Source organism: Electrophorus electricus, chromosome 9 (assembly GCF_041902795.1).
Source record: "Electrophorus electricus isolate QZ-2024a chromosome 9, ASM4190279v1, whole genome shotgun sequence".
NCBI classification, from domain to species: Eukaryota; Metazoa; Chordata; class Actinopteri; order Gymnotiformes; family Gymnotidae; genus Electrophorus; species Electrophorus electricus.
In genome coordinates this window covers 16,013,699-16,029,962 of record NC_137505.1, presented here as the reverse complement: position 1 = coordinate 16,029,962, position 16,264 = coordinate 16,013,699, and the positions used below count along the sequence as shown (strand labels likewise).

The 16,264-nt window shown below is 40.4% G+C and overlaps 2 protein-coding genes across 3 annotated transcripts in view; one reads left to right on the top strand and one right to left on the bottom strand.

Annotated features, from left to right (window-relative positions):
• The first annotated feature begins 2,621 nt into the window (after positions 1 to 2,621).
• LOC113582421 (2-oxoglutarate receptor 1) lies at positions 2,622 to 3,606 on the top strand. The gene is given in 2 exon segments (XM_035522730.2): positions 2,622 to 3,020; positions 3,022 to 3,606. Coding segments are annotated over 2 exon segments (984 nt in total).
• A 591-nt stretch (positions 3,607 to 4,197) lies between these two features.
• Positions 4,198 to 16,264, bottom strand: part of hs6st3b (heparan sulfate 6-O-sulfotransferase 3b) — a 52,026-nt gene continuing 39,959 nt past the window's right edge. For both annotated transcript variants that reach the window (XM_081720812.1, XM_027018159.3), the window contains one exon: positions 4,198 to 10,226. In XM_081720812.1, the coding sequence (XP_081576938.1) occupies positions 9,506 to 10,226 (721 nt within the window). In that variant the 3' untranslated portion in view covers positions 4,198 to 9,505. The remainder of the gene's footprint in view (positions 10,227 to 16,264) is intronic.

The following is a 16,264-nucleotide window of genomic DNA, read 5'->3' as shown; positions in this document are numbered from 1 at the left end:
TCCAGACACATAAGGGCAAGACAATGTTAAGCAGGACTCTGTTGAGCCTAAAATGCGCAGGAGGTTTACGGATCTGGAAACACTTGAATCAAAAGGCTTAACACCAATGTTTAAAGGCACTTGAATGTTGTTTATTTGTCCGTTCTTCCTAGGAAACATGTCTCAGCAGGCCGAAGTTTCTTCAGCCATTACCCTCCCCTTCGTCCTGATCTGCTGGAGTAGATTTAATGTTTAGAAACCGTTAGGGATCCTAGATGCCACCTGGATTCATCTGCTGCAACTATTTCCAATCCATTCCTAAATCCTGCATGGTAATGGAGCATAGGAAATGAGTCTATATTTCTTATCAGTAGTCTGTGGTTAAAGACCAGAACTGCTGAGTCTGATGTCATAAGCGTCACCCTCTTTCTCTTGAATAATGTCTCTTCTGCAGTTCTGTGTCATGCAGTATAATTTTCATTTCAAAACATTTATATATTCTTTTACTCAGTATGTTCCTGACTTGTTCATGCCCGGAATTAACAGAACAATTTTTGATCAGTTGGATACCGGCAGGTGTCCTGTATGACACTTTCTGTAACGTGTATGCTTGTGAAAAGACTCAAGCAGAAGACAAAAAGGACATCTTGTAATATGCATTCAAAACACCTGTTATGACTAGGAAAGAAAGCGTTTATACGTGGTTATCATAAATACAACCACATCTCATCTTTCAAGGTTGGAGGAATTTTCCTTTCATCTGTCTTCTGTTTCGGTGTCATAGGCATACGGACATGTGCGGTTTGACTACAACCATTACTTTTTAAAGCTTAGGCTATTTGTGCACACAGACAGTCTGTCCTTTCGAAGCTAAGTTGAAGGTTGGAATGCAAAGATTTAATGTGGCTTGTCATAGGCAGCTGCCACACCTACGCAATATTTAGACATTTTTCCTTGACTGAATTGACCAGGAACTTTTTATTTCCTCAATTCTCTTCCTTGTTGTTCAGCTTTTGCATAGATAGCTGAACACAGATTACATGGAATACAAAGATTGAAAATAAACTACCCTAAACACAAGTGGAAAAGGAGTAGTTAATTTGTTAAATGTAAAGTGTTAAGGTTTTTATATAGATTTTATTTTGTCTTTTTAACTTTGTAGTAGAACTATTTTTCAAACTACTTTGACATATTTAAAGCATGAGATGCAACATTGTCATTGTGATGATGTGAATTCTGCTTGGGTTGGGTCAGCCAGAGAGCAGCATTGGAGTGTCATCTCTGTGTAGAGATGCTTTTATCGAAGTTGCAATTTTTATGAGAAAACCTTAATTTACAGTATATCTGCAAAAGGGAATGTGAGGGGAAATGTTTCAGAAACTAATTAAAAATCTCAAAGTAGGTTAAGGATTGAAGAGTAACTAAAAAAGTAAATCATGACTTCAATACCTGAAGTTCCCAGCATGACTCAGATGGTAAGCATGTGCTATTGGAAACCAGAACAGGTTATGTAGTGCCCAACACTGAAAAGATGGCAGTCGCATTTGTGGGACTTTTTTTTTTTTTTTACTGCAAATCAATGATAAAAAAAAAACTTGTGGTTTGTCTCTAAAGGATGGGGTATGTTTCAAAATGATGGGGGTTGAGTCTAAATGTGTTATGAAAGCTTGTGATTTGGAGTGTACTTTGAAGAGAAAATTGTGAGGATCAGCGTAGTTTCTGGGACATTTTAAAGACTGTACACATCCCAAGGGTGGCAAAAGCAAATGAAGATCTGGGAAAAGCCTTCTGCATATGCTAAGCACACAAAAGGTATTTGTAAGGAAACTTCTCAATTTATTCAACAAATATTTTCATGCTGCTACTCAAGGTGAAATGAATTTGCAAAAGCTTGTATATTATAGTGAGCATTAACTGTAATGTGGTAGCCCGAGTGCTGAAGGGCGTGGAGCAGGACGCACAGACTTCCTCGACACGGACGAATTTATTCAAACACAACATAAAGGACAAATGTGGCACTCACGTGAACACACAAACAACTTTTAACATTTAACACGATATTAAACAGTCAAGACTCGATATATATAGTTACCAACACGCTAGACTAACAATGACCCACGCACTGCACACGTTGACACGGGTTTAAATATATAGACAAGGTGCAGGTGTCTGCAGGCGTGGCCACAAACAAATCTTCCCAAGTCACGTGCCGGGCCAAACCCCGTGACTCGCGGGAGGCGAGCATTCCGTGACATTAACATTATTTTAATATATTGAAAATGATTCAACACATTATTTTACTACTGGCACATATCTTATTTTTTACTGACCATTTATTTATTCATTTATTTATTTATTATCCATTTTTCATTTCAAGGTGAAACGTATATAAAGATTCTGTGATCAAATCAGATTTCAGTAGTCTTTCTTCTGGCTCCTTGCATTCCTATGGCAGCTCAATTACAGTGAAAATTAAAGTTGAAAAAGATATTTTAGGGAGAGCCACAGTTATCATCATGTGGCTGAACTGCTCTGTCCCTCTTGAATTGATACTAAGCTTGAGATCTTTCCTGATGCTGAAATAATAGCAAATCTAACCCTTAATTTGCATTCTTAGGTCTGTGGATTATGAGAAATTAACCATGAAAGCATATGGGAATGGATCTGAAGACTGTTTGCCTGTTCATTTGCACATAAAGCATCTCTATCTTCCGGCTATGTATGGGATCATTTCTGTGGTGGGCCTCATGGGCAACCTGACAGCCATCACCGTCTACGTGGTGAAGTTGAGGCCTTGGAAGAGTGGAAGCGTTGTCATGGTGAACCTGACCATGGCAGACCTGCTCTATGCCCTCAGCTTGCCCTTCCTGGTTCACTTCTACAGCACAGGGGACTGGACCCTGTGCGAGTTCATGTGCCGCTTCCTGCATTCCTGCTTCCACTTCAACATGTACAGCAGCGTCCTCTTCCTCGCTTGCTTCAGCGTGTTCCGTCACGAGGCCGTGGTTTATCCGCTCTGGGCGGCTCATGTCCAGAGGAAGTAAGTACTGGGGCATCTGGGCCTGCATGGCGGTGTGGGTGGTCTCACTTGCTGAGATCACTCCCATGCTTGGCATGATCACGACCCAGATGGAGGGCACCAGCACGATGTGTCTGGACTTCGCCAGCAACGACCCTGAGCAGGTTTGGTGGTATAGCTGGCCGCTTACTGCGCTGGGTTTCTTGCTGCCCATGGTGGTGGTGTGCTAGTGCTACTCCCACATTGGTGGCACCCTGGGCTGGAGCCTGTCAGCCAGAAGGCCAAGCCGGTTCCAAGCCTACCTTCTCACCATTGTGGTGTTGGCCATGTTGATTGGCTGCTTTCTGCCCTATCATTTCCTGAGGGCATTGAGGGTAGTGAGCTTGAAGGGCAGCACAATGTCCTGTGGACTGAAGAGAATCGTCAACTCCGCCTACATGCTGTCACGGCCCTTGGCAGGCCTCGACGCCTTCTACAACCTGGTGCTGTACACACTGTCTGGAGACAAGTTCCAGCAGGCTTTCTGTAGCCTGGTATGGCAGAGGAGGTCTACCAGCAGAATGGCGGCTGTGATTCGCTCACCATGCAGTCTTTTGAAGACCCACTGAATGTTTGAAAACAGCACTCCTCATACACTGCATTTCTCTTAAAGGACCATCAGTTACTGTGAATTGCGTTGTCAACAAAAAGCCCAAAGCACTTTGAAAATGGAAAGTGAAAAACGAAATATACTGTTGAAATGAGAAGCATTTAGCCTTTAGCAATCAAATATACAGGAAATTGTTTTAGAGTCTCTAGAGACCTACCTGAGCTTTGTATTCAGTGTGTTCAGTGTTCACAGGAAACAGGAAACACACACGTGATATATAGAGCTTCTGCTTATCAGGTAGCGCTCCCATGTCTATAGCTACAACTTATTGCATTTGTTTGCCATCATTTGACAAAAAAATTAGATTTTTATATCATTCACTATTGGCTATTTTTATTATTCACTATTGTTTTGCTAAACCAATCTACAAGTCATAATATAGAAGTGTCTGTTAGGGGTGGTGGTGTTTGATTGTTTTGTTGATTTGTCCTTAAAGCATACTTTACAGCCAGGTTTTTGGCCCAAGCAGTGAATGTTTCATCCTGTAGATGTTCTTTGTTATAAGTGTTAATGTGAGATTAGGCATTGACTAGGCCCCAGTGCAGTGGTGGTCAATCTGTTGCTTGCCTGCTGTACTCTTTACTGGCATGTGTAATGTGATGCGAGTAGGCAGATGCTTGCGGAATAGCCAGAACAGTTATTTTTATTATAAAGGCACAAACATTAAGCCAAAATAAGATCCAAAGCTGTTGTAAAAAACACCACAAAAGAGTCAAAAACCAGACCAACAAAAGGAAGAAACTCAGGTCGTTAAAAATCCAGAGGAGCAATCCAACATTGCAAAAACCAGAAACGTGAGGGATGCAATTAATATAGAGACAGACAGAATACAAGGACACACTCAGTAAGCACTTGGAAATTAAGTGGTAATACTTTGCAACAGGCTAGAAAATTTCTAAACGTTCTGATATTTGTAAACTTTCTGATAAGAAACATGTGAGGCTGATCAATATGCAGGGGGGGATGATCTGACGTTACAAATTGGTTCCTGGGGAGTCTGGGATGTGGAGTCCTGCTCCACAGCTTCTTGAGTACTCGGCATCTGCATCACAGCATGTTGCAGAATAGTGGATGAAGCTGGTTGGCCATTACAGTGCATCTGACTGCAATGTACCTCACTAACACTGTCAAGCAAATGCCTCTTTCCTATGAGAACCACTTAATCAGTTATTAGATGTCTCAGTTCAAGAGTCTAGAACAGGAGGCCCTAGAAAAAAAGAAGAAAAAAAAACTAACCACAAACGGATGTACAGTCTTCCTTCAGATTTCCAAAATAAATGATTGTGCATTCAATTGTAATTTACCTACAATTCTTTTTCACACACACATATATGTTTACTCATTCCATTTGTGTGTGATGCAAATGTTTCCTTAAACCTGTGTAATGTGAATTCTTTTAAGATGAATGGGTAAATACTACATAAAATTATCCATGCATATATGCACTATACCCAATTGTAAAGATTTTTTAATGACACTTCATGTATTCCTTCATGTCATCAGATACTGTTATGTTATTTAAATTTGGTAGAACGTCCTTACTGTGTTGTTCAGTAGGCTATGCAAGTGTTTACCTGAACTACAATTTCCTGGTACAATTTCGCAAAACCTCAGCCATATCTTGTGTTGGTGAATTATCTTTGACTAATACAAGGAAGACTTTTGCCTTTCATTAAAGTTATATATTTACACATATGGGAGAACTGATTATCATCTCCCCCTTGTAATATAGTCTTATTTTGCACTTTGCAATTTCTGTTTAATGAATCATTCAAAATGATAACAGAATGGTTTACATTTATTAATGAGTAATTGAACCTGACAAACCACTTTGAGGCCTGTATTTGCTGATTTTAAGTTACATACAACTGCATATTTTTTGTATTGCGAGGATCACTGTAAAAGGTCCTTTCACTCTAAACAAGTGAACAGTGGTGAGGGCCTCTGATCATGATTCTTATTTGCTGTATTCTCTTTAAGCCTTCACTTTCAGGGTGATGATTCCTTTCCAACAGCCTGGCTATGGGAACAACACATGTTCCCACACTATGGTCCAACAAGCAACCTTTTCAGTTAAATTCCTCATGGCACATAAATCAGACCGTATGAGGAGCTGACATGCATCCACTGTGGTTATTAATTGCAGTGTGTTACTGCTAAGTGTAATTTCCTGCAGGAGCAGATCGCTATAGCCATTGTGGGAAGGTAACCCAAATAAACATACATGTTAAACAGAGCCCAATTTCCTTTCTTTTTTTAATTTACAGCATCAACAAATCCTAAGGGGTGTGATCAGACCAACTCTGCTTCCATTTTGAGATTACACCATCAAAAGTTACTGCCCTCTACTTTATCAGCTAGGCAAGAATATTGTCCCTGCTGGAAGATTTAACTTTTTTATTCACTGGAAAATCATCTGACAAAACAATAAGTCATCACACAAAAATAATACCCAGCTCCAAACAAATTTACTGTAAAAACAAATGTAAGTTAAAATAAAACAGTAATATGCTATATAGATGCCATGTGCACACTAGGGGGCAGAAGCAGACTTTACAGTGAAGGACAACAGAGGTTGCATTCCAGTAGCAGGGTATAGAACTGAGCCAACAGTGTGGTCCAGGACAGACAGTGCGGTCCAGGGTAGACAGATTGGTCCAGGACAGACAACGTGGTCTAGGACGGACAGTGTGGTGCAGGAATGACATTGTGGTCCAAGACAGACAGAGTAGTCCAGGACAGACAGTGCAGTCCAGGATCGACAGAATGATCCAGGACAGACAGTATAGTACAGGATCAACAGAGTAGTCCAGGACAGACAATGTGGTCTAGGACAGACAGTGTGGTCCAGGACACACAGTGTGGTCCAGGAACAACAGAGAGGTCCAGGAAAAACAGTGTGGTCCAGAAAGGACAGAGTGGTCCAGGAATGACAGTGTGGTCCAGGAATGACAGTGTTGTCCACGGCAATCAGTGTGGTCTGTAAATGATAGTGCGGTCCAAGTTACACAGTGTGGTCCAGGAGGAACAGTGTAGTCCCACACTGACCACATGGTCCAGGATAGACAGCATGTTCCAGAACAGACAGCATGATCCGAGTTGGACAGTGTGGTCTAGGACAAACAGTATGGGCCAGGACGCACAGTGTTGTCCAGGCTAGACAGGGACAAACCATTATTGCTACGATCTGCCCTCTCACACATTAAGGAAATAAAGAATCCATTGGAACTGCAGGCTTGAGGTTTGTACTTGTTTTGTGTGAATAAATAATTCACCCTGACGCATATTTGACACTGTTGATGACAGTTAATGAATCATGTGTACTATAGCTGTTAGCTTGTTAGCATTTTGGGGTGAAGTATGACTTCAATCTCAGAGTAATTAATTGCTGAAATATATCAAGATTGCCTTTAGGCTTTAACTACTCTAGGCCTACACATTACAAGCACTCAGAGCCTCATATGACAGTGAAGAAGAAGAAGTCATGGCTAAGGCTAAGAGTACAACTTCAGTCAAGTATTTCACAACACCATATCTGCCTGCCTGTTTAAGTTTTATTGTGTCTCCAATTCAGTGACACACATAGCTCCACACTTGAGCGTCAAGTCTTCCAACACATTGGGTGTAATTAATTCAGAAAAATAACATTCAGAATGAATTCAGAAGAATAACCTTCAGAATTCATTCAGAAGGATAACCTTCAGAATTTATTGAGGAGAATAACACTTGAAACAGATAGGGCAAACAGTCATGGGGGAAAAAAAAAAAAAAACTTTTAAGATTTTTGTGGTGCAGTTTGAGTTTAATTTTACAACCAAAAACAGCAACTTTATACTATGGCAGGTTTTTTTTCTATTCATATCTCTTTACATGACAGTTAAATTGCTGAATGAGAATACTGTCAAATTATGGCATAATGTTTATTTTGCATTTATTTCAAAAGGACATTCCTTTTATATATTATTGCACTTTAGTAAACCAAGCAAATAAAAAACATTAATACTACCCATTTCATCACACATACACATACATTATGCACATATACGCATGCTCAAACACACCGATGTGCATCAGGACGAACCTCAATGCACTGAGGGCCAGACCACAAGCCTCACACAATGCGAGCAAAGTAAACAAAACTCACAAACACGGAAAAGCGGCGTATGATTCATTTTCAAACATTTTGGGGATTTTCAAAAATAAAAACCAATCCTGTTTTATTGTGAGAATTTTCAGGGATCTTGCATAAGATGGAGATTGTCCAAAACATGTCCCATAATTGTAAACAAGGGAGATATTAAGGTTTGTTTACACTGGTTACATCATTTTCATGATGCCATGCCAGCTACGTAAACAAAGTTTTATATCTCAGCAACTAAAGCAACACAAACAAAAAATTTAACGGCACAAGAATGACTGAGACTAGTTTGATTAAAATCTACAACAGACAGGAGGGTGCCAACATGACTCGAGTTAAAAAAACTTGCATCAGAGCAGCCACAGAAAACATTGCGCCCCCTTCAGGCGAATGAGGGCACGATGCTCAAAAGCAGGACTTCCTCTTTTCTCACAAACACCACTCCATGTCATCTCCAGAAATGTCTAACATCCCTAAGTGTGACAGAGATGATGAGATGGCACCCAGCTTCACTTTCATAACCTGACCCCCTCTGGATCACTTTTCTCAGTTTATTCTAATGCTTTCATGCATATCCATTGTATTTTTATCCACCTAACTTCAGGAAAAAGGGGCTGCTTGCAAAGTGCTTCTTCAAGAATTGAGGACACCCCATCTTCACTCTTGGTAAACCTGATTTGCCTCAGTGGATAATCCATTATACTGCGTGGAGGCATGACTTGTTTCTTTTCATTCATACGGTGGGAATAGTTTAGTATATAGCAAGACTTCCACAACTAGAGTAGGTATATGAGGAATATTATTATTATTATTATTATGTAGACAGAGAATCTGAAAATATGGAAGATTGCATGCTGGCAGTAGTGTCTTATCTTCTTGGGATTGGTTTTCTGTACTTTATATTGCAACTTGCAAATAGACTTTGCAATGACACACATGACCAAGGACAGAGCAGACGATTTGGACTAACATTTTACCGCACCAGTGACAACCTGCATTTTGATATTTGAGCCAAATAAGTGGATCTCAGGTCTAAAACATACAATAGACATATTCCATATATATGGCCATATTATATCCATTCCAGATATATTGTCATATTGTCTCCATTGTCACTAACCCTTTCAAGGCTGTATACATTTGACCTTGGTAAGAATGTGAAAGTCATTCATTAGACCTGCACAGTACACCACATACGCAGTCACCAAACACCTTGTTGTGGTGTGGAACACACACTTTCAAGATAATGGGTCCATAATAAATAAAAACAAGTCAGGAATTTGCTTTCACCAGCAAATTTGTCACTTTGCCATTTTGTTACTATTTTTAATGCAAACTGTTCTTCTAAAGGAAAATATTTGAGTGATAGATTGGTTTAGTTTTTAACCTTACATCTTGAGATTAATGCCAAATTCTTCATAATTGAAGCTAGCTTACTTGCTAAATGTCACATTTAGCAAGCTAGCACGGTAGGCTGCATCCATAAAATATTCAATACTCCGAATACTCCAAAACCTCTAAGGGCAGACTGAGTTCTCTGCATTCCATATACTGGCCATGAACATGTAAATGTACATGTTTCAGATTGTCAGTCTTCACTGTCTTGTGAATTGCATTACAATTTCACACTGCATCCTCAGAAAGAAAACGAAAGGGAAAGATGAAGAAGAAGTGAACACCATTCCTCCCCCTCTCAGAGCGTTCGTCATGGCATGAGGTATCACCAGTGAGCTACCTGGCTTGCGTAATCTTCAGTGGTAGCAGCCTGCAGAGACGGCATTGGCTCCTCCTTCCGCCGCAGCCGCTGCCCAGGGGGTGGGGCCTTGTGCTGCCGGCTCCGCCTCCGCCGCTCCTGGCGGTGCTGGATCCGCTCCTGGCGGTGGGCGAATTGCACACGCTGCAGGAACAGGTCCCTGGCAAAGTCATAGAGCTGCACATCAAGCGCATTGAGGCCTTCAATGTGCCGACGCACGTCCTCCCGCAGTTCCACGCTGGCGGCGCGCGTGCTGTTGAGCTGCGTGAACGCTGAGATGAAGCGCAAGCGGAAGGTGCGCTCAAACAGGTACTGCGTCTTGCGTTGGAACTCGGTCAGGCCGTAGAAGGCCATGCCCCTCAGGTTGCGCGTGGCACTGGCAAGCAGGGCAGCATCCCGTGCACTCTCATTCATGGATGATAGGTTGTAGCAGCCCACCAGGCTGAGGTCGGCCAGCATGCGCGTCTGCCGGTTGTTGGCCAGGTTGTGCGGGCACGCCATGAAGTCGCGAAGCATCACGCCTGACCAGTCGTCGCCTGGGTAACAAGCTGGCAGCTCGTCGGGTGTGGGTGCCCGCCCATCACACATGTGCAGCGATGTCTTCCAGGTAGCGCCACGTTGCACGTGCTTCCACTCACTCAGGTAGCGGGACACAGGGTCCCGCAGCATGGTGATATAGTAGAAGTTCCTGAAAAAGTAAACACAATTCAGCAATCTGCCTGACATTTGAGGACTCCTGAACAATCTTAAAGCACTGTAAACCTTGTGAACCCCATAGCAAAAAAACGTTCAATGAATATGAATTAATACAGTTGGGCTTCAGTGACAGACTGAAGGACATCTTGACTTCTGAATGTTTGCAGAATGTCCTTATGATAACTGTATCAAGTTGTTCCACTGTCTCTGTTGAGAGGAACGGTAATCTATAAAGACTTTCAGTAGGGAGAAGTTGTGAAATATAACATTCTTTTTACACACATGATCAATACATCCCTTGTGGAGACAGACTGTCCAACCCTACTTAACAGGGATGACAATTTTCATTTCGATCCAGCAGACCTTTCGCCAGGACACAGAGTAAGACAGAGGACTTCACCATGAACTTCAAATTAGGACTGCGAAATATATAATGTAATTGATATCTTTATTGCAAATGAGTTCTCAATCATTCATGTATGCTGAGAGCACGCTGCCCAGACTCACCGCTGATGAGCGTTTTATAGTTGTTTTGATGAATCACTACATTCAATTCAACAAGTGTAAATGATTTGGGAAATATATCACTGGCCAGTCTTTAATTATGTCATATCAAGTGGTTACTCTTTACAATTATGTATTTTGTATATTGCACTAGCAAAATATACCATTTTCTCCATATCACATAGTCCTGCGTAAAATTCAGAAAACTAAAATTGATGACAAAATGAAGATAGTAATTGTATTAAATATAAACAACAAAAATAAACAAATTCCTAGAACAATCCAACAGGAAAACATTTTGCTGCAGTACTATAAACCAACCTCTTTAGACTGTGCTATTAGAATTTACATTGGATGCTTTGGCTATTTTTCTTAAATACATTGAAGTAAATGAACCATATCATAATAGTTTCTCTAGTGGAATGAAAATGAACCTTAACAAGGCAATCATCTTCTTAGCAATATTGATTCATGAAGCTCCAAAGCATACTGAGGTCAATTTTCCAAAGTTAATACTTAAAGTTGTGATTAGATGTTAGATTTAAAATATAATATAATCTTGCAGCAAAATCAATTTGATATACTCTGTAATAACCCAAAACCTATAGTTGACCAAAAATGCTAAGCAAAACAAAGACAGCACATTTCTGCGTAAAAAAGGAGGGATGCAAAATGCTTCTCAATGTGGTCATGAAAAACCTCATTTGCTTCCTATATTATTCCTAGAGACATCTTTATAATTTGCTCCTTATTTTTACAGTTCCAAGTAGCAAATCCATATAGCACTTACAAAATAATAAGACAGTTGGTTTTATATGTGAGGACAGCATTCCTGTAGTAAATTATCTCATATTCCTGACTTATATCCCAGACATGCAGAGTATACCAAAGAAACAATATTAAATATAAAAAACTACTATTTATCTTGTTAAATGTACAAGTATATTGTTTTACCATTGAATTAGGAAAAGGTTATTACTTAGAATGCAGCCTTGTCAAGTGTAGACACAGATCAGAATTAAAATAACATATTTGGCATAACAATACACTGTGTAGGTGTCACAGAGACATGTCAAGGGGATGACAATAGAAAGGAGAGTGCAATGTTGAACCATCTCAGTGTTATGACAAAATAAGCCCGTTTCCACTTTCAGATTACTAAATGTAGGCCAAGTGGAACTCTATCTGAACTTCTATGAAACCAAAAAAGAGGGTTTTTTTTTAGATGCAAACCACCTCTTGAAACTGGATTGTAACTTTCTCATTCACTCACTCACAGTTACGAGTAGGAAATGTTTCACAAGGGGGCACCGTGACAGTAGTGCTTTGAATCAATGACAGTAGCCAGGTTTCCAATCAAATGTTTCACAAATGTTATGCACGAAAAAAATGAGAATTATATTGTGTGTCCATCCACTATGATTATGCGAAGAAACTTTAGATGACGTAGGCTACTGTGATTGTGGGGGCATTGAAACAAGCAAATTGGAGAGATTTAACTCGGTCTTATGGCTTAATACGTCATCGTTTATTTAAAAGACCTTTTTTCCATCACTCTTTTCACATTTTGACTTTAGCAATATTCTGTGTTTTCCACCTCATCCTAGAGTAAATATCTGGGCTTTTTTAAAAAAAACTTTGGACTTTTTCCATTTTTATTGATTTATTTATTTTTGCGCATTATCAATTTTCAAAATTCACAAAAACCCACTATTGTGTGTCCTTGTTATTTCACCATGTTTCTCTACCTGAAGCCAAAATATGTTCGCCTAGAGCCAGAAGCCGTAGGACTTCTGGCCCTAAGAATGCAGATGTCAGTGTTGGCCTATGAGCAGTGGACTGATGACTGATGGCTGGAAGGCAGAAACGTCAGGCTCGGTGACACGACCACCCAGCTGAACTCCTAAGGAGCAGTGGCTGCTCTTGAGGGGGCAGAATGCAGTACTATGTCTCCCCAGAGAGGAGATAATGACTGGGAGAGAACTATACTCCCCTCTCCATCTCTGTCTCCCCCAGGATCCTTGCAGGGGTGAAAACAATGACGTCACTGCCCTCTCAAACAGCTGCTTTCCACCTTTGAGTAAACTAGGCTTTGGACCAAATCTCACTGTCAGGCCATTTCAGCTGCCTAGTGAACTGCCTGAACAGAATTATAGGACAAAGGTTCTTGATTGATGCTTTACCGATTTGTGTATCAGTTTGTGTCAAAATTAAAATGCCATTAGACACAATAACTGATGTCAGAAGCCAAGAACCTGGCACAGGTACTCAACTGCAGAGCTCTGTGTAGCTCTATGTTCTCCTGTGCTGATGGTGGACTCTCTGAAGAACAGCTTATGAAAGGTTAACTGATACTTATAACTGTCACTTCTAGAGACCATAGCCATCACTACAGGAACAGGAAAAGTGAAGGAAGTGAGTCTAACACACACACACACACACACACACACACACACACACACACACACACACACACACACACACACAAAACAGCGATGTCAACCGCTAGTCTGTGATTAGTGCAGTGCTGCCGGCAGCTGTATCCTGGGTCTTCGTCCTAGAGTGGGTGAACAGCAGACACACTCTCATTAGGCTGTCTTCGGGACAAAAACACATGCAGCAAGTGTTGCCAGAGCAAGGCGACTGAGTAGAGAAGGAAATAAAATGCACTGCTGAACACCATCAGTGTCACCATGCATTAGCCTCAAGTTATTCCAAGCCTGCTGCTTGCCCTGTCTGAGAGTAAAACCTTCGACACATGGAATGACGACAAATACTCACATTCAAGAGATCAATATAAGAGTTCAATATTTTGACAATATAACCTTTTGTGTGCTTACCCAGTCAGATCAATTCACTAATTCTTTCTGCCTAATTGCAGATTCAAGTCAAAAAGCCATTAGGTGAAGCAAAATGAATGAAAAGATATTTCTGTTGGAATAGCTATCTAAACCAAAGAAATGGACCTTATACTTCAAACATAAGGTGTTAAGTTAGAAAATTTTATAGCTTGTCCAAAATGTGTTATGCAGGTCTCCCAGACCTTCCTGTCATTCTACAATTCATTAATTTTTTAAAGAAAATGTTCAGGTTTTAGCTAGAACACATTTTCTATATAAGCATAAAACATGCGTAACAGGATGTTGCACTCGTGTTCCCAGAACCAAAAGCTGGATGCTCTCCAACGTGCTGAAGACCAACTTCCTTCAGCACCTCTGCCAGTGCTGGTGCACTAAGTAGGGAGGAGCCTGATACACCTGCAAGCACACCTGTAGGCACTATTATCCTTCATCCACCAGCTTTACAGACAATGTATCAGACCTGAACAATACCATATCCGGTCAGACAGCTCCGAAAACTGGAACTACACATGACAATCTACGTTTTGATACCTGAGAACGACCAAAGATCTTACCACCTGTGAAAGCCATAATAAAACTGTCCCTCTGGGGAATTTGAACTGACCTCCTATTGGTTGTGGTCTTATAAGCACATGTCCTTGTGAGTGCGGGTGTCCCACAGAGGCAATTTCTGATTCCACAGACATTCAGGGATATATGCTGATGTATGATTTTAAGTCACCTGAAGTGCAGTCAGCCAGTGATTAATGTGACACAGTCACTATCTCAGCAGTGTCAGGATCTTCATTAAATGCAACAACAGACTTTGAAAGGAAATGTATGACTAGATATAGAACAATGTGTGCCAGTGCTATATAACCTGAGATCAAACCATTAAAATCATTGGAAACAGATAAGACTGAGGACACAAACCGCCATTGAGTTTAACACATTAATTGCTAACCTAGAATCAGCCTCAATCAAATATTAGAATAGTCTGGTCAACTCTCATTATTTTGAGTTAGGAATGAGAAAGAAATGAGGGAATTGTTAGGACATGGCAGCATAGTATCATAACCATAAGGAAATGGGCCATTGTGACTAGGAATGCCATCAGATTGCTTCATGTTAATGAGTGTTTTTTAAATCAGCTCTTTATTTTGTTAACATGTAACATGCATGCAAAATGTGTGTATAATTGTGAGAAATGTACTAGATACTAGAATGTTGTTGATACTATGTCTAAATTGTAATGACTCAAGAAATAAAGGAATTTTTAATGCCTTTAAAATGATCTCTTGATCTACTACTAGTTGATACCATGTCATTGAAAAGGAGCCTGAAAGTCTAATCTGAGGCTGCATTCATTATACCACCATGGATCAGAGCCTTCTAAATGGAGGGGGATTTGCAGGAAATACTGTTCTCCTGCTATAAAGAAACCACACACATAGGAGACATTTACTGGGATTTCAGCTAGCTAATGCTAAATGGTAAGAATTGATTTATCAGTTTAGAAAGCTTCAACCTCTAGCCATTATAGGTTGCATGCAATGCGAAAGAGGTGCCTCTGATCTGAGTTAGACAGTTTATGCATACATCTGCCTGCTGTTGGTAAGAACAGTGAACACAGTATAAATTGTGTCCTAGGCTCAGTTTTGTAGACCACCTGTTTGTCCTCTTTCATCACCAGTGAAATTGTGAACATGCGAAGGAGTCTCTTGCCCAGATCAGAAGTTAAAGCTGTCTCAGATGGGTGCCGAGCTTTTATCTCCAGCCTGACTGGTGCTCAGAGCGAGCATTCAATCAGGTTTGTTCAGTTGCCACATCAAGTGCTCCCCGGCTCAAGAGGTAGGAATCAAATTTAGTGTCCTCTGATTCCAACTCCTTGTAATTATTTTCCAATATCAGTCATCTTTATTAATACTGGGGATTGTAATATAAATAAATCAATAAGCAGAATTGTAATTATCTACTATTTATATAAAAAAGTGATGTATGTATCTTGCTTATGGTCAGAAATATATCTACAAAGAAATCTATACTCTACAAATACATGTGACATATTTACTTAGAGAAGTTTTTTCTCCACTGCACAGTAAAATAGTTCAAGGAGTTCAGAGTTTTAATAGTTTTGCACAAGTACCAAAAAAAACATCGCCTGAATTTCATAATCCCATAAAACAGGCAGGGTCAGCACAGAACATTTGAGAGAATACTGCTAAATTCAACTAAACAGTCCAATCGAGTGGACTCCCCCCCCCCCCCCCCCCCCACACACACAAAGAATGGAAAGGTCAAGAAAACTATAATCCTAAACAATTCGCAAACAGCCCAGAAATGCAGGTTATCGTAGCTTCACCCAACTGACATCCACCACACAGCATGTTTCGCACAGCAAGTGCCATTAGTACAACATCTCAAATGCTTGGTTTAAGCAGATATCTGTGTCTTACTGCTGTGAAAAATGCCACAGTAAGCCTCCTATCTTGCAAGCGAATCTGCTGTATACTGTTCCATATATATTAGTCCACTTTGTACTTTGCAAAAGTTAGTTATAGCTACAGCTAACAATAAATGTTAAGAATGAATTTCCTTAGATCGCTTGTTTATGCTCTTTTCAGCATCAGGGAGGAAGTCACTCATATCAAACAGTCTTGCATTACACTTGAGAGGAAAAATCATT